The 27,179-nt window shown below is 37.1% G+C and overlaps 4 protein-coding genes across 6 annotated transcripts; all 4 read right to left on the bottom strand.

The window, feature by feature from the left end:
• Nucleotides 1–1,629: 1,629 nt before the first annotated feature.
• Nucleotides 1,630–11,298, bottom strand: LOC141388772 (uncharacterized). Its single transcript, XM_073959053.1, has 2 exons — nucleotides 11,160–11,298; nucleotides 1,630–3,431 (listed from the first exon to the last, which is right to left on the bottom strand). The coding sequence occupies exon 2, from the start codon at nucleotides 3,427–3,429 to the stop codon at nucleotides 2,488–2,490; it is 942 nt and encodes a 313-aa protein (XP_073815154.1). The 5' UTR covers nucleotides 3,430–3,431; nucleotides 11,160–11,298; the 3' UTR covers nucleotides 1,630–2,487.
• LOC141389345 (uncharacterized) lies at nucleotides 4,701–7,533 on the bottom strand. The gene is made up of 2 exons (XM_073960715.1): nucleotides 4,768–7,533; nucleotides 4,701–4,718 (listed from the first exon to the last, which is right to left on the bottom strand). The coding sequence occupies exons 1-2, from the start codon at nucleotides 7,531–7,533 to the stop codon at nucleotides 4,701–4,703; spliced, it is 2,784 nt and encodes a 927-aa protein (XP_073816816.1).
• A 5,281-nt stretch (nucleotides 11,299–16,579) lies between the features above and the next one.
• Nucleotides 16,580–26,180, bottom strand: LOC141388775 (uncharacterized). Of its 3 annotated transcripts, none has more exons than XM_073959058.1 (3): nucleotides 25,620–26,180; nucleotides 25,055–25,130; nucleotides 16,580–18,667 (listed from the first exon to the last, which is right to left on the bottom strand). In XM_073959058.1, the coding sequence occupies exon 3, from the start codon at nucleotides 18,663–18,665 to the stop codon at nucleotides 17,322–17,324; it is 1,344 nt and encodes a 447-aa protein (XP_073815159.1). In that variant the 5' UTR covers nucleotides 18,666–18,667; nucleotides 25,055–25,130; nucleotides 25,620–26,180; the 3' UTR covers nucleotides 16,580–17,321. The 3 variants fall into 3 exon arrangements, with proteins under 3 accessions (XP_073815159.1, XP_073815158.1, XP_073815160.1); XM_073959057.1 differs by having other exon boundaries at nucleotides 25,500–26,172; XM_073959059.1 differs by having other exon boundaries at nucleotides 25,804–26,012.
• Nucleotides 20,477–24,003, bottom strand: LOC141389336 (uncharacterized). The gene is made up of 3 exons (XM_073960703.1): nucleotides 21,773–24,003; nucleotides 20,756–21,379; nucleotides 20,477–20,552 (listed from the first exon to the last, which is right to left on the bottom strand). The coding sequence occupies exons 1-3, from the start codon at nucleotides 24,001–24,003 to the stop codon at nucleotides 20,477–20,479; spliced, it is 2,931 nt and encodes a 976-aa protein (XP_073816804.1).
• Nucleotides 26,181–27,179: the final 999 nt, after the last annotated feature.

The raw sequence follows: 27,179 nt of genomic DNA, 5'->3' as shown, positions 1-27,179 counted from the left end.
AAAAATTTATTTATTAAACCGGATGCGCACCAAAATCGTATGCAAATAGCGCGATTTTTACCCACTTTAAGTTTTTTTGCATTGTGTGATACAACTGGCTGCACACTTTGACCGCTGAGTGAAACATCGAAATATGCATAGATATTGTATCCAAATAAGCTCTCACTATGGTAAACCATATTTCTTGATGAAGTTTTAGCAGTACACATTAATTATTGTATGGGATTTTAGCGAAATAGTTCTCCAACTCCCAAATATTTTTTTCTAATTTTTCGAATCAAACCAAAAATATATTTGCAACAATATTTTTCAACAATAAGTTGTTCTCTTTTGTTGTTGCTATAATATGCAATTTATGTACCCAATCTCTATAAATTTGGTATCATATTTTTCTACGCATTGTCTAGATTCCGCATATATTTTTTAATTGATTTTTTGAGGGTTTGTACGGACTGGGGACAGGATAATTTGGATTTTCTTCAAATTCTTTGTATTATTTGTTGATTTTCCGCGAAAATAATAATAAATTTAATAACTATTTAAACATCTACGAATAGATATGGAATGCTGTTAACGATTTATGCATACATTTATCATAACAACAAATAAGATATTTTTAAATATTTTTTCGTTATATGAAAATAAAAACCGCTATAACTTTTGCGCGCATCGTCCAATTTTGTGAACGCGAACAGATTTGAAACCAGAATTTTTTTCTTAACCTCTGTGCCAAAAATTGTAGATGTGCTCGCAAAAAACTTTTTTAATTTTTTTCAACTGGAATTGCAAAGGATTTTTGGTTTTCGCCATATACCCTTTCTAGCCTAAAAGCTGAGGGTAAAAAAAATTAAATTGTACATTTTTGACGTATTTTTGTAATAATGCGTTTATAAATACCTGCCTAATGAAATTTTGTTGCAAAAATTATGTGAATCGCTTTATTTTTGGAAAACATTTTTGACATTTCACAGTACTGAACTGATTTTTGCCATTGTGCCATGTGGTGTAGGGTATCACCCCAGCAAAAAAAAAGTCCTCCCAAAATCATGGGTTTTGTAAGGGATTTTTGGCAGCCGTAACTACTTGCAAACCACCTTTCTTCCCCATTATTTTTACAAGGGCATGTCGCACTCAGTTTGTAGTTATTTTATGACCACTAGAATAACTAGTTATTCTGTGGCTACTAGAAGTTGAAAAGTTAGTTGAAAAAAAGTCTATTTTTAGAACAGTTGATGTGGAGATTTTTTTTATTTCAACACACTTCTTACTTTCATTTTACTTTATTTTAATTCGCTGTCTGCCCGAATTGAACCCACGAACCCTCTGATTTCTGGCCGAAGACACTACACACTGTGCCACGCACACGAACATGAGTGGTTGCTTAAGAACTTAAATGTGCAGTACACATGTGCACCACGAACTGTTATTTTTTAATTAAAAAAAAAAAACTCGCGTGCCGACAGTGAGCGTTGAACACACAACCCTAGGATTTATAGTCGGACACACACTCACTGTGCCACCGTCCTCATTACTTAGTGAGGAGCAAAGTAAGTAGGTGTTTGCTAGGTTATCTTTTGTTTCTTATACTTAACCTTTTTCCCTTTCTCCTTTAGTTATTAGTTAAAACACTTTTATTTATTTCTGTGTTTGTATGGTTTTATTCAGGTTTTCTCTTCTTGTAGGTTTTAATTCTAGGTTAGCTTTTAAGTATAGATCTTTAGGTAGAACAATTTTAGTTTAATTCAGTTTTATGCAAATTTTTGGTATTTTTAACTTAGCACAATTTTCTAGTTTTAAGTAGTTAAATTCATTAGGTTTATACAATGCAGGTTTTAGGTTTAGGTTTTAGATTATTTAAACAAGGTTTAACAATAGGAATATCGGTAATTCACTTTAAGTTCTTTTTTGAGGTTTGGAGATAAAATGATGTATGTACGTTCGCTGGGTAAACTATGTACAAGGTAAGTATTTGTTTTAGCACGTAGATGATCTAACTTTAGCAGGTAAGTAATTTAACTTTAGCAGGTAAGTAATTTAACTTTAGCAGGTAAGTAATTTAACTTTAGCAGGTAAGTATTTTAGCACTTAGGTAAGTATTTAGTTTTAAGTTTTTAATGTCAACTTATTTATTTTTTCTTTTTTTTTCTTTTAATATTCACTGGGGGGAGAAAATGTTCCGGCGCTTTCAAATTTGTAACAACGAATGAAAACTTCTTGAAGTTTATTTCAACAGCAAACCTGTTTGCCGGTTTGCTGTTGGAAATATTTACATATTTACTATGTTTTTACATGCAAAACCGTTGCAATGTGTGAGTGTGTGGGTGGAAAGAACAAATGGCAATCTTAACACCACACCGCCACCACCCACAATTTCAACGGCGTTCACTTATGACTTCTTAACGCACATTCACACTGGGGCACTAAACCCTATATGTGTTCACATTGTGTGAACATGTTCTGCCCCCGCAGTGGTTAGTGTTAGTATTATTAATAGGGATCATCTTGCGGGAGATTTCTAATTGGACCGGACAGCACATAACCCAGCCTGGTCTGGTACCCGTATACGTCACCGATGCCAGAAAATGTCCTGCCCTCCTGGACTATGGCCGAGTACGCATCGGCACCCAACTCAACTTCTATGGGAGTGTTACTTCTGGGGTCCACATCAGCCAAGCTCCCACCGCTAAAATCTCTTGTGGGGTCCTCAAGAATCGGGTCACAATAGGGTCTGTACGGCAGCTCATCGGTCACGAGCGCATGCACCCTTAGCGCCCAGGTCGAGCTCTCGTTTCGAGCCTGGATTTTCAGCGTAGTAAACCGCCGACCCAAGAAGAGGAACGAGCGAAGCCCTATACGCTGGAAAGATGCGTAGGAAATTCTCGACATCACCGACCCTTGATGGACTAAAGCTCTTACAGACGCCCACAACCTGGCTTCTTCTCCCATGATCCGTATGGTCGCCGTGGGGATCATCACTAAATTCCATCGCAAAACTGGGGGCGGTGACGGTGGCTGCAGCGAATTGTCGAGCTGTGGGGCGCCATGGATGAGTGTATGGTGCCTGTAGTCGCAGCGCCGACATGTTGTGAGGGAGGGACAGTCCGGGGCTAGGTGACTGCGCGCCAAGCAGTTCCGGCAGTAGCTTCGGCGCTCTAGAGTCTCATAACGCTGGTAGGGCGAAAGGTTGAGGAACCTCTGGCAGGAGCTCAACGCATGGTCTTCTTGGCACAACCCACATGCGTATTGCCAATGCGCCGGTCTGTCCCTCCTCTCTTCTCTTCGGCCCTGCCGTTGATTAGATCGGCTGCGGTTGTGCTGTCGCCTAACACTTGGCTCTGCCCTTGGCTGACGGTTAGGGTTGGCGGCGGCAGCCCCACGCTCTGCTCCTTCTTCCAGTCTCCAGTCCTGGTTGGGTAAATAGGCGGCCATATCTGCAAAAAAAGAGATGGGAGTACTACATTCTTTCATTAAGGAAAATAACCCGACTAGTCAGTCGGAAAACAATTTGACAAGTTTTGTAATGGGTCTGCTTATTGAGCCACTAGCCGTCCGAACGTCGACTACTCTAGTGTTCTGGTCACTACCGGGATAAGTTTTATCAACGCGTCCTAATTTCCATTCATTTGGAGCGAGTCGGTCATCTTTTATAACTACTAAGTCTCCCTCTTTAATGTTCTCCCGAGTATACTTCCATTTCGTTCTGCGATGAAGTTCGTGTAGATATTCTAGTTTCCAACGATTACAAAAATATTGGGAAATGACTTTGAGTCGTTTCCAACGATTAACAAGACTGATATCAGTGTCAGAAATATCGGGCTCAGCTGGTGTAAGAAGAGCGGTACCGATTAAAAAATGTCCCGGGGTTAAAGGAGAGAAATCATTTGGGTCGTCGCTTGCCGGACTGAGGGGTCGTGAATTAAGGCAAGCTTCGATTCGAGTTAAAATAGTTGTGAATTCTTCGAAGGTAAAGTTCATCTTGGGAATACTTTTCTTCAAATGGGTCTTGAAAGATTTAACTCCGGCCTCCCACAAGCCGCCCATGTGCGGAGCTCCGGGTGGAATAAACTTCCAGTTAAGATCTTGGTAAAAGTTGTTTTGAAGAACACTAGTCTGAAAGTTTTTTACGAAGGCTATTCTATCCCTTTTTAAAAGATCAACTGCCCCTACAAAGTTTGTACCGTTGTCGGAATAGATACAAGCTGGGCAGCCACGACGACTAACGAACCTCGAAAAGGCGGCCAAAAACGCGTATGTCGACAAGTCACTTGTCGGCTCCAAGTGTATGGCCTTTGTCGCAAAGCATATAAATACACAAACGTAGCCCTTGGTAAGAAAGCAGGCCCTGCCAGAATAACTTTTAATATTGAAGGGTCCCGCAAAGTCAACACCTGTATTTGTAAAGGGTCTTGAGAGGAAAGTTCGCTCGGGCGGCAGAGATGCCATTAATTGATTTTGGGTCTTTTTCTTATGAATGATGCACACTTTGCAGTTTCGTATGGTTTTCTTTACAAGTGACTTAAGGCCAAATATCCAGAATTCGGACCTGAGCACTCCTAACATCAATAAATTACCGCCGTGTAATGTTATTTTATGTGTAAAATCTACCAGTAGCTGACTAAGGGTCGCTCCATGTGGAAGAATTATGGGATGCCGCTCACTATACGTAAGGGCTGTCGACTGTACCAATCTACCATTGGCTCTCATAATTCCTTTAGGGTCTAAAAATGGATTCAGAGTTAGAAGTGAGCTAGCTGAAGAAATTTTTGCCTTTTTCTCCAAGGCTTCGTATTCGGCTAAGTAGAAGAATTTTTGCGTCTGTATGATACTGGATCGTTTTCCATCTTGAATCTCGGTGGCAGTCAGATCCAATGTTGAGGCTCTAAGATGTTGTCTATTAATTCCTGTATTTTTCCAGAGTCTTAAGGCATATGCGCATGCCCGATAAACTTTTGCTAACGACGAAAAATTTTTCAAGGGGTCATCTTTTTGCTCGAAAAGCGTTAGGGCTTTGACCGCCTTGGCTTCTAGGTCTGTTTCATTATGAATTTGATTCGATGGCCACCGGTCTTTTGGCATTGTGAGCCAATGAGGTCCATTCCACCAGAGTCTATGAGCTTTAAGTTCTGTGGGCGAGCATCCTCGGCTGGCTATATCAGCGGGATTGTTTTCTGAGTCTATATGTCGCCAGTTCTCTTGGCCGACATTTTCAGAGATTTCCGAAATTCGGTTTCCCACAAATGTGCTCCAGTGACAAGGAGGCTTTTTCAACCAGGCTAAAACAATGGTGGAGTCTGTCCAGAATTGGGTCGTATAATCCGATATCTGAAGATTTTTCATGGTGCTGGCCGCTAATTTGGAAAGTAAAACCGCACCACATAATTCGAGACGTGGTATTGACAACTTTTTGATTGGTGCCACTCGAGTCTTTGCGGCTAACAGAAAAGTCTGAACATTGTGACCTGGGGTTTCTACTCTAATGTACAACGTAGCCCCGTATGCGCTTTCCGACGCGTCGCAGAATCCATGTATTTCCACAGAACTATTCAATGTAAATGTTATCCATCTTGGAACTTTCAGTAGCTCAATATCCTTGCTATTTCTCACGAAGTTTTTCCAATTTATGAGTGTAAGGGGCTTTAAAGTGTCATCCCAATCGATTTTATCCAACCATATCTGTTGCATTACAAGTTTGACTACAATTATGATCGGTGCTAACCATCCGCATGGGTCAAACAGCTTGGCTATAGTAGACAGCACTTCTCGTTTTGTGTAAACATTTCTATTTTCCATCTCTGGGGGCATAAACGAGAAAAAGTCGCCTGATATGTTCCATCTAATTCCCAATGTCTTGGTGGACGCATCTTCAGCGATGTCCAACCAGTTAAGCGGTAATAAATTCTCTTCAGGGATATCTTTTATAATGGTGTGATGATTTGAAGCCCACTTCATAAGTTTGAAACCCGCAGAGTCTAGGGCTGCTACTAGTTCCTTTCGGGCCTGAATTGTTTCTTCAACCGTGTGTCCTCCAGCAAGAACATCATCAACATAAAGATTTTGCAAAATAATATTGGCTGCTTTTGGATAGGTATCTTTTACATCCTCTGCCAATTTAATAAGAGTCCTCAAAGCTAGGAAAGGCGCACAATTTACTCCAAATGTCACGGTTAACAATTCATAATCCTCAATTGGGTCTTGTGGTGATTTTCTGAAGAGAATTCGTTGGAATTTGGTTTGTCTCGAGTCCAAAAGTATCTGCCTATACATCTTTGTGATGTCAGCATTGAAGGCATACTTAAAAAATCTCCATTTTAAAATTTGTATCACCAAATCCTGTTGTAGAATGGGTCCAGGAAACAATGTGTCATTGAGACTAGTTTTGTTTGAGGATGGGCATGAGGCGTTAAACACAACTCTTAATTTCGTTGTGAGCCTATCAGGTTTAATCACTGCGTGATGTGGTAAATAATAGTTGGGTGTGTCATTAATTTCCTCAGGATTAATCTTTCTCATATGACCGAGTTCCAAATACTCGATAATTGATTTATCATATTCCTCTTTTATTTCGGGTGTTCTCATTAGTTTTTTCTCCATTCGAAAGAATTGGGCTAAGACAATATTTCTAGAATTCCCCAATTCCTCGCACTTTTTGAATGGGAGAGTCACAACATATCTTCCTTCCTTGTTACGTACAGTTGTATCAATGTAATTTCTTTCGCAGAATTGGTCTTCTTCTGACCGTAAAACTTTTTTAGGGGTCTCTTCCACCTCCCAAAAACGTGTAAGTATCTTTTCTATCGATGTTGTGTTGAGCAAAGCAATTTGTTTTCGTTGAATTGTATTCCCAGGAATGGGTCCTCCAACAATCCATCCAAATTTAGTTTTTTGGGTTAAAATTGATCCAAATGTTTTCATCGGAGTTCCAAGTGCAAATATCAAGGGTCCTATGTCCATACCTATGAGTAAATCGATAGGCTGACTGATATAAAATTTCGGATCGGCTAATTCCAACGATGTAATATCTTGTAGTTGAGATTTGTCTAAGTTTTGTGGCGGTAAATTCGAAGGTAGGGTCTTTAAAACTGGTGCCCACACATCCAGTTTAAACTCTGGGTCAAATTTGGATCGCATTGTAAATAAACAAGATTTTGTAGATGTCTCCGAGACAAATTGACTTAAGCCAGTGACATGAACCAGGTTGCTTCTTGTTGGTAATTTCAAAAGATTTTTCAGTTTCTCAGAAATGAATGTTGATTGTGATCCAGAATCTATCAGAGCTCTGGCATCATAAATTTGTCCTCTGTTTTCAATTTGTACCATGGCAGTGAACAGTAATGTACCTCCAGATTGTTTCTCATTTATGTGTTTATCTTGGAGGGTCAAAGTTGTAACAGTTTCTGGTGCTAAGTTTGTTGTGGACTGTATTTGTTGTGTATGAGTGGCGGCACTGTTTCTAGGTTGTGTCTCCACTCGAGCTAGGTATGTATTTGTTGACTGGGTTTCCGTTCCCTTATGCAGCAAGGTGTGGTGTCTCATTGAACAATTTCGACACCCAAAGCGACTTTTGCAATCTTTCACTCCATGATTTGATGACAAACAGTTGTAACATAAATGCGAAGTTTTTACTAAGTGAATCCGATCGTTGATACTCTTCTTTAAAAACTCTGAGCAATCTCTGACAAAGTGGTTCGATTTGCATAGTTGACAATTTTGAAGATTTGATGCTTTGTTTTGTTGAGGTTGGTTCGTTTTGGGTCTATCTCCAAATTTATTTGTAGGTTTTGTGACATTTGTTTGAAATGTGTTCAAAAATCTAGGTTTATGGTATGTGGGTTGTTTTTGCTGTGCAAATTTCGAAGTTGAAGGCTTGATATTTCCCACTGACTCCATGGTTTTGAATTTGTTTGTTAAAAATGTGTCGAATTGTTTCCATGTTGGGAGTAGTTTACAATTGCTAAGTGAGTTCTCGAATTCCTCCAAAAAATTCCTCGGTAACTTTGAAGAGCAAATGTATATTAGAAGAGGGTCCCATCCTTTGACATCGACTTCCAATAATTCCAAGGTCTGAATGCAACTATTGACAGTTCTTTGTAACTTTTGTAGTGAATGGCTTGAGTCGGCCGCAACTCCTGGCAGATTAAAAAGAGTTTTTATCTCCTCATTTACTTGCATTCTCTTATTTTCGTATCTATCCGTAAGATTTTTCCAGGCTAATTCGAATCCATCATTTGTTAATGGAACGTGGCTGATAATCTCTTTTGCTTCCCCAGTAGTTTTTTGTTTTAAATGGAATAATTTTTCAACATTGCTTAATTTTGATCCTGTGATGTAAATCGCCGTAAATAAGTCTCGAAATGTTGGCCATTCTTGATATCCTCCTTTAAATATATTTGTGTCGCATGGTGGTAAGCGGGATACGGAAGTAAATTCCTTTTCCTTTCCTTCTTGGGTCATTGATGATTCTCTTTTTGTTTGTTCCATCATCCGTTTATCACGAACATTTTGCAATTGTATATTGATGGCACTTAATGCCTTTTTGTAAGAGTCCATTGCCTCCATATAGTTCTTCCTTAATTTATTTTTGTCAATATCTTTTCCTCCTTCCTCTGCTTTATGTTCTCTACATTCCACATACGCTCTCTTGACTAAACTCCAATGTGAATCTAACTCCATTCGGGTTGTCTCCAAAGTGTCCGCTGTGTCTTCTGGGTTGGTAATTGAAAAAATTGAAATATAATCCAACAGGTCGTTGACGCTGTTCGCGTATCTATCGCATAATGTCTTATCCATCTTCCTTTTGTGCGTTTAACTTTCCACAAATTTTGTTTATTTTCCAAAATCCGAAAGATGCCCAACGAGAAGGACTCTTTGTTAAGGAATTCAACTTTTATCTTTCTTTTGATGATCAAAAGTAAGAAAGTGTTTCCTTTTAAGTAGTTGACAACGAATAATTGGGTCCAATTTTCCAAAAAACGAACAAAAGCTTTGAAAATATTAAAATATCTTCAAAATTTTCAACCCTGTTAGACCTTTTCACAGGTTTTCGATCCAATACGTGGAGAAAATCTTTAATTTTCGTTAAATGCTTTCTCAAAAACGTATGCGAATGATTTGGTTAAGCGAAAAATCAATTGAGAAAATTTATTTTTGAGAGAAAGATGAAAGCATATATTACGTGAAAAAACTAATGAAGAAAAAACAAACAAAACCTCGAAATAATCATCCAACGAGTCCCCGCATCAAGAAGAATCAATGAATTTATCCGAAAAAAAAAACGAATAAAAAGTGTATAATAGTTTTTCAATCCACCAGACGAGCGTCGAAAAATTGTTTGCTGGGATGTCAAACTTTCAAAGATCGAATATCAATGAGTTTTACGAGTGAATAATCCAAAATGTGCATAAAATCTCTTACATATCCTTGGCAAGGAGGATTTTATGGCCTTTTGATGAAAAATCTTTTTCAAAATAAGACTTATTTCCAAAAGAATCTGAATGTCTGAATCAAACGACAACAAGAAAATCCACAAAGAGCAATAAAAATCGCAGTTGATACAATTTTGGGTCAAATAAATCAGCTATTGTTTCCAAAAAGTTTTTCGAAAATGAAAAATGTAAAAAATATTTCCCAAAATTTAAAAAATATTGGGTCAAAACAACATAAGTGATCAATAATTTCAAAAAGTTGTATAATTCCCAAAATTATTTCAAATTTAGAAAATATTTATGAAGCAAACGAGCAAAAATTATCACAAAAAAATTTAACCGGAGACGTAATCAAAAATGTGTGCTGGGTTGCACGTATCAAAACGAAGAGAAAATATGTTTTCACCTCCTTTAACCGCCGACAATGCATAAAATCTCTTGTTGTCCTATAGGAGGAGGATTTTTCTTATCAATTTTCCTTTTAAATTTGATGTGTGTCAAATATTTATCTAAAATCGACAAATATTTAAAAAGAACGCTCAAAATGTGTATATGTAGGGTCGTAATCACATAGGAAAAGTTCAATAGGGTCTCAAGAATGATAAAAAAGCAATAAGTATTAAAAAAGCATGTTACCACAAAGTGGTTATTCAAGAAAAAATTTACCAGCAAAATATTTCTGCAATGAATCACAGAAATATTTTGGGTCACAGAATTTTGCTGAAAGTTTATAGAATTTTATGAAATCAATAAACAATATAGTAGGGGTTAGTATTAATTAGTTCAGTTCCTTCGTCTGTGCACCAGACGTATGTTGTTTGGCAAAAAAATATTTTTCGAGAATATCAACGTAATTGTGTGCTGGGTTGTTAAGCCGTCTGTCCTTCAGACGCTTAGTTTATGGCGCCAAAATCAATGGGTACAAACCTGTGATGCAAAATGGCTCTTCTTATTTGTGTGTCTGTGCACCAGACTTTTAAAAATTTTATCCAAAAAGTTCCAAAAATGTATATGGTTTAATAAGATTGTGTTGTTGCTTTGTCTGTCCACCAGACGTGCAATTATTTTTCCAAAAACTTTGATCTAGGTTCAGGTTTCTTTTGTAATTTGTGTGTCTATCAACAAAACGGAATATAAAAATGCCAAACAACTTTCTTTTCTCGTTTTCTTATTTTTGTTTTTCAAATTGCGCAATAAAATTAAATAATTTTAGGTTAGTGATTGTTAGGTTAAATATATGGTATAAAAAATCATGCATATATGTGTTACGAGTTGTTTATACGACGATATTTTCAAAAAAATTTGCTTTATGTACATTCCATAATTAATATGGCGCTTATGTACGTTGGGTAGCCTAAATTCTCATTATATTTTCAGTATATTATGTATGATTGTGTATTAGTGGCAAGATGGCGCTTATATATTTGCTTGAACACCACTTTCAGCACTTTCCAATATGTATTTTCCACAGATATATATAGTTTTCCAACAAATGTATATACAACCCGTTATGTGTCTGTCCAAAATAGCGGAATAAAACCTGTTTTGTTCGAGTCAGGGTCCACTATTGTTGTTTTCTTAAAATTTTGAGTCTTGTGGCAATAGGCAGTATACCAAAAGGGGTCAAAATTGTTTTTTCTTCATTCGAAGTATATGGGTCAAAGCAAATATTGAGAATTTGCCAGCTCCCAATATGCTCCTTTTGGGTTATAATGAAAAAATCCAACAAGTACTCACTTTGTAGGCTGGGTTTAGTTACGTGTGGGGGTTTTGGGGTCTGTCCTTGTTGTTTTCCTGCTGCTCCTTGTTGTTGTTGTGATGTGACGCCTTGTTGTTTTGTAATATGTTTAGTTTACGCGTGCCGAACCGATTTGTTGTTGTATTTGTAAAAAACTAATTGTTCTTTTTGTTTAAAACTTTTTGTGTTTTGTAAAATGTTCACTTTGTTCAAAACGATCTTGTACTTGTCTGCACTCACGTTGTCTTTGAATATATTATGTTTTGTTTTTGTGAATATTTGTGTTTTTAAATTTGCAAAACCTTTTTTGTTCACTTTGTATTTTTGTATTGTACCCACTGTGTCTTGTTTGTCACTTTGTATTTTTTGTAATGTGTTGTTCAAAACGATCTTGTCTGCACTCACGTTGTCTTTGTATTTTGAGTAACCTCACTTTTTGTTTGTTTGAATTTGTAAAAACTTTATTTGTGTATTTGTATTTTACCCACTGTTTTGTCCACTTAACTTTGTGTTTTAAAATCACTGTGTGCTTGTTCTGTATTGTTTTTTGTTTTTAATTACTTAAAAAACATCACTTTTTTTAATCCGGTTCCGGAGGACCAAATGTTTGCTAGGTTATCTTTTGTTTCTTATACTTAACCTTTTTCCCTTTCTCCTTTAGTTATTAGTTAAAACACTTTTATTTATTTCTGTGTTTGTATGGTTTTATTCAGGTTTTCTCTTCTTGTAGGTTTTAATTCTAGGTTAGCTTTTAAGTATAGATCTTTAGGTAGAACAATTTTAGTTTAATTCAGTTTTATGCAAATTTTTGGTATTTTTAACTTAGCACAATTTTCTAGTTTTAAGTAGTTAAATTCATTAGGTTTATACAATGCAGGTTTTAGGTTTAGGTTTTAGATTATTTAAACAAGGTTTAACAATAGGAATATCGGTAATTCACTTTAAGTTCTTTTTTGAGGTTTGGAGATAAAATGATGTATGTACGTTCGCTGGGTAAACTATGTACAAGGTAAGTATTTGTTTTAGCACGTAGATGATCTAACTTTAGCAGGTAAGTAATTTAACTTTAGCAGGTAAGTAATTTAACTTTAGCAGGTAAGTATTTTAGCACTTAGGTAAGTATTTAGTTTTAAGTTTTTAATGTCAACTTATTTATTTTTTCTTTTTTTTCTTTTAATATTCACTGGGGGGAGAAAATGTTCCGGCGCTTTCAAATTTGTAACAACGAATGAAAACTTCTTGAAGTTTATTTCAACAGCAAACCTGTTTGCCGGTTTGCTGTTGGAAATATTTACATATTTACTATGTTTTTACATGCAAAACCGTTGCAATGTGTGAGTGTGTGGGTGGAAAGAACAAATGGCAAACTTAACACCACACCGCCACCACCCACAATTTCAACGGCGTTCACTTATGACTTCTTAACGCACATTCACACTGGGGCACTAAACCCTATATGTGTTCACATTGTGTGAACAGTAGGTTTGCCTTGTAATTTTTTTAAGAAGTATCCCATTACTTTTCAGATTACTTGTAATGGGAAAAGAAGCTTGTATACATTACTTTGTAATGGGTTACGTAATGACTACCGGATCCAAATTTTTGCTGGGACATAGTCCCCGTCCCGACTATTGCCTTTGTTCACTTGTTTTATGACTGCAAAACGCCCTGATCAATAGATTTGCCTGTTTACTTCTCTTATAAAATTTATTAATATTCGGCACCCAAAACATGCTTCATGGAATTCGGTCATCAAGATAATAACCAAATCTGTATAGCGGTGCGTGAAAACAAACTTTTACAGGTGTTGACACATATACATATGCATGTCTAATCATTGTGTAAGGAAGAAAAAACTAAATGATTTCAATTTACTTTTGGTTTTAACATTTTGTGTATTATCTCATGAATTTATTTCTTATCATAAACTACCAATTTAATAAAACATTAATATTCCTGCAGCATAATCAACATACCTTCAAACGGATGTAGTTAAAAAATAAACATGCTATCAGATATTTATATATTTTACAAAAGAAAAGCGACACATTTTCCATGACAAGGCACACTGCATTATTTTTTGTGGTTGTGAAATTTCACAGTATTTTCATCAATCAGTGTTGAAACTGTATTTCCGCTGTCACGGACATTAACATTTCATTTAACATTTTCTGTGTTTTGGATTTGATCTCCTTAGGTTTTTTGTGAATTTTTTTTCGGTATAGACAATCATCTAATTGGCCAATTTAATTAATCTTATGCAAAAAGATCAGCTATTTAACTGTCAATGATTGTCGGCTGTTTACATGTTATTTTCAACAGATTATATGAGCATTTCAATCGATTTGCTCAACAACGCCAAAAAATCTAGCTGAGAGTGAAAGATACCAACAACACGTCAACGTCACCGTCATCTAGTACATCATCATCAACATCAAACCCAACAATACAGCACAACCAACTGAAAGGAAAACACTTTTCAACTTTTTCCATTCAGGCGGCACACAGCGACGAAAGTCTGTCAGTTAGACAGTTTGCCATTTAGCTGAAAAGTGATTTCCTTGATTTGTTGATTAAACCAAAATAAATTTGTTGAGTGATAGTCAATTTTATTTTTGTTTGTGGTGTTGTTGTTGTTTTGGTGCTGGTGGTTACATGAAAAATGCCACACACAAAAATACCATAAAAATTGTAAAACAAAATGGAAAAAATCTGTTTACATCTAAGCAAAGCTTAATGTCGATCAAAATGTTGTTAACATTTAATTCGAGCCGTAAAGCAGTGTTACTTTGTTGTTAAAGAGAATTCAAAAGAAATTGGATTTGAAAACATTGTATTTTAAAGCAGCTTATTTCAATAGCACTTGATTTCATTTTTCAATATTATTTATATCCGTTCATTTTTCGTAATCTTAACTTTATTATAAAACTTTAAAAAATGTTTTCAAAATTGATCTGTTGAAAGTGATATGGTATACAGGTGAAGATAAGCGTATTATACAAATGGCTCAAGTGCCGTTAGTGTTTTAATATTGTACCAGCACATTCAACCATAATAAAATATGAAAGCTTGGGCTGAGGCGTTGGAAAACTTGGAAATCTCATCGCGAATAAAATCGCCCAAATGTTCACGACTACCGCCAGAGAATTAAGGGGTTATGACCACTTAAAAATTTTACAAAATATAACAATTTTTTAATTTAATTAATCGAGCTAACATGACCTAAGGAGTTTTGTATTTGAGTAATAGGGCGAAGAGAAGTGTGCTACGCACAAACCTGCCAGAATGCTGCCCTGAAGACTGCAACAGGGTGCCTCCTCATGACACCAGTGGACCATCTTCATGAATAGACGAACATTTTACCGGTGCGTCAACACAATAAGATGTTGTCGATCCAGTACCTGCTTGAGTGTTATCGCAGTGAGCATCCCTGTCACGATTTAGTGGACAGGCTTCCTCCACCCAGGCACGTCAGGAGAGATCTTCATGATCTAGAGAGAGAGAGGTCCAAAGGTATAAAAGATAACCTCTAGACCAAGAGCTTATCAGACAGGCTTGGATAGCATTCACACTGACATGGTTGCGCAGGCAGTACAGAGATACAGTGTGAAGACAGTACGTGGAGACCACCCCCCATCCATCGCAGCAAAAGAGCGCCAGCTGCCAAGGCAAACACGAGTGGTTTTAGCCCAGTTAAAATCCGGACGATGCAGTTGCCTCAATTCGTATTTGGACCGAATTGACGCCACGATACCCAACACATGCCCAGCATGTGGATTGGGACCACACTCACCTGTCTCCTGATTCCTTATGGACGCAACCAGTCCAGGTTGCAGAATTCTTGAATCTGGATACAGAGGAACTTGATAACTGAAATATTGTACAGGTAGAATTATCAATTTGTTGGGTTTGAAAAGTCAGAAAATCAGCGAACAGTAACAAAGTAGCATTTCCCACTAAAACCATAAAGTACCTGATCTTTTTTATATGAACCCATAAGAGGAAACCCCATCACCTAGCAGACCACATGCAACCAAATTTCATTCCGATTATCTGCAAATTATAGATCCTACCACAGAAACTCCGAGTTCATCCAATCTACGCCATTTATAAATTGATTTTGTCAATTATGAAAAACAATCAATATCGCCACTAAATGAAAATATAATAGCATTTTGGAACTCTCGAAAAACCATCGTCAGCGAGATTGCTATTATTGTATTTATTTTTTGCTATGAAGATCAGCGCAACCGCATGTCAGCAACATACATATATATCTTGAACATATGAATATTAATGGTAAACAAAGACATAGAACTGTAAAGACTGGAAAAGATGCTTAATGCACAAATGTTTATGAAACAAAGTATATAAACATTTTACCAACAACAGGGGTATATCTATATATATAAAATAGAAAAATGTTTGTATGTTTGTTTGTTTGAAATTTATAGACTCAAAAACCGCTGAACCGATCTTGCTGAAATTTTCAGGGTATATTACTACATCGCCTGAAAGTAACATAGGCCATAAAATGTTTCGAAATTCCGCTCTGATCCAGAGCTATAGCATCAGAATCGGATGTACCTCCAAAAAATTTAAACTTTGTATGCAAATATCTATAGAACGGTTACAGATACAGACTCCAAATTTGAAATGTGTGATGGATTTTAGCCTAAAAATAAATGTGCCAAAATATATCGAAATCGGTCCAGATTTGGATATAGCTCCCATATATATTTTCGTCCGATTTCAAGTATTTGATGTACCAAACACGCTATATATGTCCTATTTCAATGAAATTTGGAATGTGTGACTAAATTTCTGAGTATGCCAAATTATGTTGAAATCGGTTCAGATTTGGATATAGCTCCTATATATATTTTCGGCCGATTTCATGTATTTGATGCACCCAACAAAGTATGTATGTCCAATTTCAATGAAATTAGGAATGTGTGACTAAACTTGTGGTAGAAATGAGTATGCCGAATTATATTGAAATCGGTTCAGATTTGGATATAGCTCCTATATATATTTTCGGCCGATTTCATGTTTTTGATGCACCCAACCCACTATGTATATCCAATTTCAATGAAATTTGGAATGTGTGACTAAATTTTTTGCAGAAATGAGTATGCCAAATTATGTTGAAATCGGTTCAGATTAGGATATAGCTCCTATATATATTTTCGGCCGATTTCATGTATTTGATACACCCAACCCACTATGTTTAGTTGAGGGGGTGGGGTGCTTACAATTTTGATTTAACAATTTTAACTTTAATTTCGATAATCTTCTTAGTTTTGTTTATATGATTTTGTTCGCTTCAACTTTTCTTGTGTTTTTTATTTGTACTCTTTTGGTTATTTAGTTACCCAATTGTTGTTATATTCCTTTTTTGAAACAAAGATTTGGTTGATTTTGTTTTGTTGTGTTTTATTTCGAATTTCAGTTCACAACTTTTTTATACTATTTTTAGTTATGTCTACAAAATTATGTTCTTTTTGGTTTTTCACAAATCAAGGGTTTTATGGTGTTGTTGTTTTCGTTTTTATTTACATGTTAAATTCACAATTCAGTTTGTTAAATTTAGATTTGGTTTGTTTTAATAAAGGTCAAATTATTTCCAAATTCACATTGATTGGTTTTAGTTTAATAATGATTTAAAATATTTGGTTGAATTATAACTTCCACTTGTTTTCTTTTTTGTTATAATTGATGACGTCTGCTGCCGATCTTTTTGTTTGCGAATCTCACGATTGACTAATAACTTCTTGTCTATCCCTATTATGTGGAAGGGTAAACGAAGAATTTGAGAAGGAATGACAACAACAACATTAATGTCTATGGATGTGCATCGACATTAATGTGTATGTATGTTTGTATGTTTATTGAGTTAACGAGAGCAACATGATGGGAGAAAAGAAACAAGTGGAAGTTAGAAATAAGAGGAATGCAAAAAATTTAGTACATAAAAAATTCAAGTTCAAGGTCAGTTATGCAGATCAGCTGTTCTCCGCTTTACTGCAAAATGACGTAAATCGCAAATTATTAAAATGAATGTAAATGATAATACAAATTAAATATATTTGAAAAATTAAATAGATGGTTCAATCGAATATTGAACATGCCGCCCCGTCGTGATGACTCATCATATGTGTTCATTCAATAGCACCCACGAAGACATAGCCAAGGGCGGTTGGTTGTGCAAAGACACCAGTCACATCCGTTTCTACACATCCGTTGCGAAAGACCTGTTTGAATAGATTCGCCCCCAATTCTATGTCAACTGTTGAGTTGCACTGGGGTGTGGGATCGGCAAGACTGTCTTCCGGAAAATCAGTTGTTGGATTCTCTTTGATGGGACCGGAGTAGGGTTTTTTAGGCAGGTCATTAGTCACCATGGCGTCTATCTCTTTTATCCATTTCTTGCTTGGAAGTCTATGTCCAATGAACAACCTGGCAAAGCGGGCATCTTGATAGATAAAGGTTTCAAGGTTGAGTTTAGACTGCAATCCGACCGCGATTCGAGAAAATGGGGAATTGAAATTGATACTGGCTCTACATATATGCCATACACCTACTTGGTCGGGTATAGCAATACGTATTTGTGCTGTTGGTATGAATATGTGGGACCAGGCAGTAGGCACATATGGTCTTGGTTGCATTACAAAATCACTGTTTTTCAGCATCGGTCTTGAGGCTGCCTTAGATTTTGTTGGTTTTGCAGGCGATGATTGTCGGTGAGATTTGCTTGATTTTGGTTGTGAAGCTGCCTTTGATGTTGTTGGTCGCATTGGCGATAGTGATGAGGATGACGATCGGGCTTTAACATTTCGACGAGGTCTGCTTGGTCTTGAAGCTGACTTTGATGTTGTTGGACGTGTTGGTGATGGTGAAGAAGGTCGAATTTTCGATCGTTGTTGTTGGCTCGACGATGAGGATCGTGCTGGTGTTTGCTGTCGTTGTTGTCTAGTTGACGAGGTTGAACGAACCTTTGGCAGTTGTTGGATTCTATTGGATGATGGGGATCGTCCTCTTGGTGCCTGTTGACGAGGTTGTGGTCTGGCGATTGATGGAGATCGTGCTCTCGATGGTCGTTGACGGTGTTGAGATTTGTCCAATGACCGAGACCGGTTTGGTGGTGGTTGCTCTCGCTTTGGAGGTACAGATGCGGACCGATTTGGTAATGGTTGCTGACGCTGCTGCGAAGGAGGTGTTAGACGTGTGTTTTTAATTTGAGAAGCGTCATGCAGCAAGAAATTGTGTCTGCCGCCACAAATGTTGCATCTAGCCTTGGCTGTACAATTTGGCCGGTTATGAGAACACGCCAAACAATTTAAACAATAAAAATGTTGGCAGGCTACCTCGTACCGCTCGTCTGGAGTAAGGCTGAGAAATTCTTCGCATGTTTTGATCGGATGATCCTCCATACATAAACCACAAGAGCGAATCCAAGGTCGTGGTCGATAGTAACTTTTGCGAACTGGGTTTTTTGGTGGCATATCTGCAAAGAGCAAGAGTTAATAAAATTTGGTTTTCATTTTATGATATATGAGGTGATGGAATGTCAAAGAGTTATTCAGAGAGGAGCGGGATAAGCTTGATTATTGGTCGTCGAATAACTCCGTTCGAGGTCCTAAGGTCAACTACTCGGATGTTTTGGTCTGATCCTGGACATAGTTTAATGATTCGTCCTAACTTCCACTCATTTTGAGGTGTTCTGTCGTCCATAATTATAACTAGGTCATTGAGTTGAACATTATTTTGCTGTCTTTTCCATTTATAGCGACGGTGTAGTTCTTTTAAATATTCATTCTTCCACCGTTGACATAACATTTGAGAAAGAATTTTTAAACGTTTCCAACGATTGGCGATTGTTATGCTTTCTTCGGATATGTCGGGCTCAGCTGGAGTTAGCAAAGGCGAACCGATGAGGAAATGTCCAGGCGTGAGCGGTGAAAGGTCGTTTGGGTCGTCACTATTTGGACATAGCGGCCTAGAATTAAGGCAGGACTCGATACGTGTCAGTATTGTGGAGAATTCCTCGAACGTAAATGTCATATTAGGTACCATTTTCTTTAGGTGCATTTTGAATGACTTTACGCCTGCCTCCCAAAGTCCCCCCATATGTGGGGCTCCTGGAGGAATGAATGTCCAATTTAGATTTTGGTAGGAGTACTGATGGGTAAGGTCATTTTTAATCTGGCGGAACAACTCTAATCGGTCTTTTTTGAGCAGTTCCGCTGCACCGGTAAAATTGGTCCCATTGTCAGAGAAAATTTTTGCAGGACAGCCACGTCGTCCTATAAACCTCGTAAAGGCAGCTAGGAATGCTTGTGTGCTAAGGTCACTTGTGACTTCCAAATGCACGGCTTTGGTTGAGAAACATACGAATATACAGGCATAGCCCTTTGTGATGAGGCATGCACGTCCTGTAAAGTTTCTTATGCTAAAAGGTCCTGCAAAGTCAACTCCAGTGTTCAAAAAAGGTCTAGTGAACTGGGTACGCTCTGGAGGCAAAGACGACATTATTTGATTTTGCGTATGTTTTTTATATAGGATGCAGGGTTTACATCGATTTACGACCATTTTTACAAGAGGTTTTAGTCTGAAAATCCAGTATTCAGATCGTAAGATACGTATCATTAACTGGTTTCCTCCATGTAGTGTGAGTTTGTGCGTGTGTTCTATCAATAAACGTGAAAGTTTGGCATGATGGGGTAGCAAAATTGGATGTCTTTCATTATGTGTTAACATTGGAGAATTTGAAAGTCGTCCGTTTGCTCTCATGATTCCTTTATCGTCAATGTAAGGATTGAAAGGAAGAAGTGGACTGCCAGGAGGTAGCTTTTTCCTTTCGGCTAGTAGACGATATTCTACTGAGAAATAGTGGGACTGAGTAAGTAATATTGCCTTTGATTTGCCAATATTTACTTCCTCTGGCAGAACATCATCAATGGGTTTGTTCGATTGAGGTCCGATTCTATGGATGATTCGTATAGTTCTGGCGACATATGCGAAAGAACGATATGCTTTTGATAAGGTCGAAAAGTTTATTAAGGGATCAGACTTTATGAGGTCCTTAATCGAAGGGACTGCTAACGATTTTATTGGTTTTTGTTCCAACAAGGTATCAGTGATTTTTTGAGATTGAGGCCAGTAATTCGCTGGTTTTCGAAGCCATGAAGGCCCATGCCACCATAAATGATTGTTTTGAAGGTCGTTAGAAGAACATCCTCTGGTTGCTATGTCAGCTGGATTGTGTGTTGAGTCGACGTGGCGCCAATTTGATGTTCCGACCTTATCTATAATGTCAGACACTCGATTCCCGACGAATGCGTTCCATGCACATGGTAATTTTCGAAGCCACGCTAGGACGATTGTCGAATCTGTCCACAAGTACATGTCATGTTGCGGGAGATTAAGATTTGGTATAATTGAAGAAGCTAATTTTGCCAGGAGGACAGCTCCGCAAAGTTCCAATCGAGGTAGGGAAATTTTCTTTACTGGAGCAACACGGGTTTTTGCAACGAGGAGATGGGTATGTATGACGTCAGCTTCTTCGAGTCGAATATATAGGGTCGCAGCATACGCTTTCTCCGAAGAGTCACAGAATCCGTGAATGTCGATTTTACATGACGGAGTATATTGTATCCAACGTGGGATCCTCTGATGTTGAATGTCTGGACAATTTCTGAGAAAATTTTCCCAAGCAAGTGATGTTAAAGGTTTAAGTCCATCATCCCATCCGCTCTTGTCAAGCCATATCTGCTGCATAATAAGTTTGGCAGCTACAATAATAGGCGCTAGCCATCCACATGGGTCGAAAAACCGCGCTATTACGGAAAGAACTTCCCTTTTTGTAAAAGACGACTTCTGCGTAATGTCTGGTTGAGGAAAGGAAAATGAATCGCTACTGATATTCCATTTGATGCCCAATGTCTTTGTTGCAACATTTTCAGATAGCTGCAGGCAATCGTCCGACAAAAGCTTTTCAGGTGAGATATCACTGATTATAATCGGATTGTTGGAGGCCCACTTTCTAAGTTCAAATCCCGCTGAGGTCAATGCTGTATTCAATTGATTTCTTGAAGTAATTGCTTCTTCCACAGTATGTCCTCCTGCCAGGACATCATCCACATACATGTTGTTTTTTAATGTCTGAGAAGCCAAAGGATATGTGTCCTTGATGTCTTCAGCTAACTGAAGCAAAGTCCTGATTGCCAGGAAAGGGGCGCAATTAACTCCAAATGTCACTGTGAGAAGTTCGAAGTCTTCAATTGGCCCTTTAGGTGATGTCCGAAATAGAATTCTTTGATATTTTGTTTGTGTTGGGTGGACTAAAATCTGCCGATACATTTTCGTAATGTCGGCATTATACACAAATTTGTAAAACCTCCATTTTAAAGTCTGGAGTATAAGGTCCTGTTGAAGAATTGGTCCTGGGAACAAAATGTCATTCAGGCTCTTTTTGTTATCAGAGGGAGATGAGGCGTTAAAAACCACTCTGAGTTTGGTGGTCACACGGTCTGGTTTTATTACCGCATGATGTGGGAGGTAATAATTAGGTCCATTATTGATTTCTTCTTTGGAAATTTTCTTCATGTGCCCCAAGTCCAGGTACTCCATGATAGTTTTATCGTATAAATCCTTGACATCTGGTTTTGAACTAAGTATTTTCTCCATGCGAAGGTATTGGGCCATTGCTATGTTCCTAGAATGTCCAATGTTTTCCTCGGTTTTGAAGGGTAAATTTACCACATATCTACCGGAGGCTGTTCTAGAAGTCGTGGATTTGTAGAGGTTTTCACAGAAAATGTCTTCTTTAGAGCGCAAAGTCTCACTTGGCGTTTCCTCCACCTCCCAAAATTGTGTCAGCAGATTATCAAGAGCAACGGCGTTGAATAGTGAGACATGGCTAGGTGACTGGGTCGACCGCTCTACAGGTCCTCCCACAATCCACCCAAACACAGTTTTTTGAGTCAATAGGGAACCATGTGAACGCATCGGAACCGCAAAGTCGAAGATATTTGAACAAATGTCGAGACCAATGAGGATGTCAACTGGTCTGCTTTTGTGAAAGTATGGATCTGCAAGGGGATGATCTAGGTCATCATAGTTGTCTATATCCAAATTTCGGGGTGGTAAGCTGAATGACAAAGTTTTCAGAACCGGGGCCCAAACGTCAAGTTTGAATTCAGGGTCTAACCGCGAGCGTATGGTGAAAATACAAGCTTGAGTCGAAGTTTCCATCATAGCTGGGTTGAGACCTGAGACATGTACTAGGTTACGTTTGGTTGGAAGTCGAAGTCTATTTTTCAATTTCTCAGAAATGAAGGTCGATTGCGAGCCGGAATCGATGATTGCGCGGGCTTCGAATCTCTGACCGTTCGATTCAACTTCCACTAAAGCCGTGAAAAGCAAGGTCTCTTCGGATTTCGACTGAGGTCTGTTCTCATCGCGAAGAGCAAGTGAAGTGAGATTTTTGGGTTCGATATTAGGTGTGGACTGTAAAGTTGTTGTTAAGGCTTGAGTACTTGTGCTAGGTCGTACGTCAAGCGGTGTTTCAAAAGAAGTTTGTGGTTCATTTCCTTTGTGCAAGAGTGTGTGATGCCTAAGGTTGCAGTGTCTACAATTGAATTTACTTTTGCACTCGCTAACTCCGTGGTCAGTTAGGAGGCAGTTGTAACATGTATTTGTCACTTTGACGACATGAATACGATCATTTATATTTTTAATGAGAAATTTGGGACAGTTTCTTAACAGATGAGGTTTTTGGCAATATTGGCATTTGATATTAATTGATTTTGAATGCCTGTTGGAAGCTGATGTCAAGTTATTCATTGAATTATGGTCAACATTCGTTTGAAATGAGTTGATTCTCTTATCCTTTTGAGATCTGTGATTTTCCTTATTAAGTTGAGCTGATTGAGAGGTCGAAGGTTGAATGTTTCCAACAGATTCTAAAGTCTTGAATCGTTGTGTAAGGAACTTGTCGAAGTCTTTCCATTTTGGAATTGTTGAACTATCGCTTAATGTATTTTCAAAGTCCTGCAGATAGGTTCGTGGTATCTTTTGTGAACATAGATAAATGAGAATTGGGTCCCATGTTGCAATGTCAATGTCCAAAGTCTTTAATGTTTCCAAACAACCATTTACAGACCTTTGCAATGACTTTAGTGATGAGCTCGAATCAACAGTTACCGCAGGTAGACTGAACAAAGTCTTCAACTGCTCATTCACTTGCATGCGCTTATTCTCATACCGGTCGGTTAGATTTTTCCACGCTAGGTCAAAGCCGTCATGAGTGAGTGGAATATGCGCTATAATGTCCCTAGCTTCACCGCTCGTTTTCTGTTTCAAATGATATAATTTTTCAACCCTGCTAATCCCCGAATTTTCCACATAAATAGCCGAAAAAAGGTCTCTAAATGTCGGCCACGTCTTGTAGCTACCATAGAAAACATCGGTATCGCATGGGGGAAGCTTTATTGAACGACGTACGGAATTGTCCTGTACAGTCGTTTCAAGTGGTTCTGTTGCCTTATTGGTAAGGGCATCTATTTCTGAATTTATTATTCCTAACGTGGATTCGTATACCGAAATAGCCGTTCTGTAATGTGATCTAAGTTTTATAAGGTCAACAGGTGCTTCTCCTTCCTTGGCATCGTGGTCCCGACAATCTTCGTAGCATCGTTTTACTTGTGTCCAGATGCTATCCAGATGAACTCGAAGTGCTTGCAAACAATGCACATTATCCTCTCCGGCGGCGCCAACCTGCGATTCGTTGAAATCGATCAGGTCGTTGTATGCGTTGGTGAATTTCCTTGTGATGTCCATGTTTAGAAAAATGTTTTACTTTAGCAAAAAGTTGCAAGAAAATTTTTGTAAAGGTCACGAATTCCACAAGAAAAAGTCCAAAGATAGCAACGAAAGATTCAACCAAGATATACCAATTTCTAAAAGTCAAAATATAACCTCGAGATTTTCAACAGAGATCCAATTTGAATTGCGATATTTAGTTTATCGGCAAATTTCGTACGCAAACTCTGAGAAAATTCGTGCTTAAACTTCAAAGAAGTCGACCAAAATCGCTTTAGAAATGTTCAAATACTAAGGTCACAGCGAAAAAACCAACTCCAAATTGTTGTATAATAATGATTTTTGAGATTTTTTTTTCAAAAAGAACAGCAATTTACAGATGAGAATACAAAACGTTAAAATTTGTTTCAAATGTCGATGATATTATTTGATTGTCAGCAATTTCCAAAATGTAATGTCGATAAATCCGACCAAAATCGTAGAAATTGACCAAAATCCTAAAATGTCTATGTGAATCGCTTCGGCAACTATATAAATTTTCAAATTTGTTTTTGTGTAATGCAGAAATGTTTAACTCCGATTAAATAAAAATATTGCAAAAAAGTCAAAAAATGACGAAAATATTCGAAAATATTCGAAAAACAAAAACGCCAAAAAACGACAATTATTTCCAAAGTGTAAGTCAGGTACGTATTTTTCCAAAAGGTTTTTATGACGTAGATGAGTAACAAATAGCAAGAAATACACAATATAATGTTAACGCACTGCAAAGTTCTTCGAAAATGGTGTATTCTTTATGATGGTTAACGCAAAATAACAAAAAATATCGACGTAAATTTGATGTCAAAAATCCAATTTATTTGTTATTCTATGATCATCCGCAAACTAGGTCTAAAAATAGGGTCGTATATTTCTTACTTTCATTTACTGAACTTTCCCAAAAAAATGTCCAAATAATTTGAGATGGCAACCCTACGCGTTCTCAGAGATGTGAAGTCCAAGTTTGAAGTTTCTCTCTCTCTTTATTAGTACATAACATAGATATGTAAATATGTGTTCATGTACTTACTGCTTTTCTCTTCTTATTTACTTGCAATTTTATGTTAGGTCGTTGACTCCGGTTATTGGTTTCCGATATTTGAGGTCTAGAAAGAGAAGAAAAATATAAAGTCGTTGCCTATGTTCAAGGTTAAAATTTGAACATCAGAATCTGGGTCCGTTAGAATAGCGGTGATTTTCTCAACTTTTTCTTATTGTTGAAGAAAACAATTTGAAAATACACTTTTTGTACACTTTTAAGAGAAGTTAATGTCGTTCTTTTCAAGTTCAATATGAAGCACAGATAATAGACAAAAGTTATGCACTATTTTGTTTATTCAAATGTTGTTGTTTTTGTGAAGTCTTATTTTTTCCACGGAATGTCACTGGCACACTTTAGAATAATGCACGGTTTTATTTTTAACACGATCCGGCTCGAAGGACCAAATGTTTAGTTGAGGGGGTGGGGTGCTTACAATTTTGATTTAACAATTTTAACTTTAATTTCGATAATCTTCTTAGTTTTGTTTATATGATTTTGTTCGCTTCAACTTTTCTTGTGTTTTTTATTTGTACTCTTTTGGTTATTTAGTTACCCAATTGTTGTTATATTCCTTTTTTGAAACAAAGATTTGGTTGATTTTGTTTTGTTGTGTTTTATTTCGAATTTCAGTTCACAACTTTTTTATACTATTTTTAGTTATGTCTACAAAATTATGTTCTTTTTGGTTTTTCACAAATCAAGGGTTTTATGGTGTTGTTGTTTTCGTTTTTATTTACATGTTAAATTCACAATTCAGTTTGTTAAATTTAGATTTGGTTTGTTTTAATAAAGGTCAAATTATTTCCAAATTCACATTGATTGGTTTTAGTTTAATAATGATTTAAAATATTTGGTTGAATTATAACTTCCACTTGTTTTCTTTTTTGTTATAATTGATGACGTCTGCTGCCGATCTTTTTGTTTGCGAATCTCACGATTGACTAATAACTTCTTGTCTATCCCTATTATGTGGAAGGGTAAACGAAGAATTTGAGAAGGAATGACAACAACAACATTAATGTCTATGGATGTGCATCGACATTAATGTGTATGTATGTTTGTATGTTTATTGAGTTAACGAGAGCAACATGATGGGAGAAAAGAAACAAGTGGAAGTTAGAAATAAGAGGAATGCAAAAAATTTAGTACATAAAAAATTCAAGTTCAAGGTCAGTTATGCAGATCAGCTGTTCTCCGCTTTACTGCAAAATGACGTAAATCGCAAATTATTAAAATGAATGTAAATGATAATACAAATTAAATATATTTGAAAAATTAAATAGATGGTTCAATCGAATATTGAACACACTATGTATATCCAATTTCAATGAAATTTGGAATGTGTGACTAAATTTGATATAGAAATGAGTATGCCGAATTATATTGAAATCGGTTCAGATTTGGATATAGCTCCTATATATATTTTCGGCCGATTTCATGTATTTGATGCACCCAACCCACTATGTATGTCCAATTTCAATGAAATTAGGAATGTGTGAATAAATTTGTGGTAGAAATGAGTATGCCGAATTATGTTGAAATCGGTTCAGATTTGGATATAGCTCCTATATATATATTTTCGGCCGATTTCATGTATTTGATGCACCCAAACCACTATGTATGTCCAATTTCAATGAAATTTGGAATGTGTGACTAAATTTGTTGTAGAAATGAGTATGCCGAATTATATTGAAATCGGTTCAGATTTTGATATAGCTCCTATATATATTTTCGGCCGTTTTCAAGTATTTGATGCCCCAAACACGCTATGTATGTCCAATGTGTAACTAAATTTGGTGTAGAAATAAGTATTGAAATCGGTGTTGATTTGGCTATTGCTCCCATGTTTATTTCAGTGAAATTTGGGCGATATCTACGAGTATATCTATAACGGAGGAAAATGTTTGTACGTTTGTTTGTTTGAAGTTTATGGACTCAAAAACCGCTGAACTGATCTTCCTGAAACTTTCAGAGTATATTACCACACGGCCTGAAAGTGTCACAGGCTATATAAATTTTAAAAATTCCGCCCCGATCTGGAGATATAGCCTCAGGATCGGAAGTACCTCCAAAAACTGTAGACTTTGTATGCTGATATCTAACGAACGATTAT

The sequence above is a fragment of the Musca autumnalis genome, unplaced genomic scaffold (assembly GCF_047663935.1).
Source record: "Musca autumnalis isolate F117 unplaced genomic scaffold, ASM4766393v1 scaffold_1, whole genome shotgun sequence".
In the NCBI taxonomy this organism is placed as follows: Eukaryota; Metazoa; Arthropoda; class Insecta; order Diptera; family Muscidae; genus Musca; species Musca autumnalis.
The sequence above is the reverse complement of the archived record's forward strand: the minus strand, read 5'-3'. Positions and strand labels throughout refer to the sequence as shown.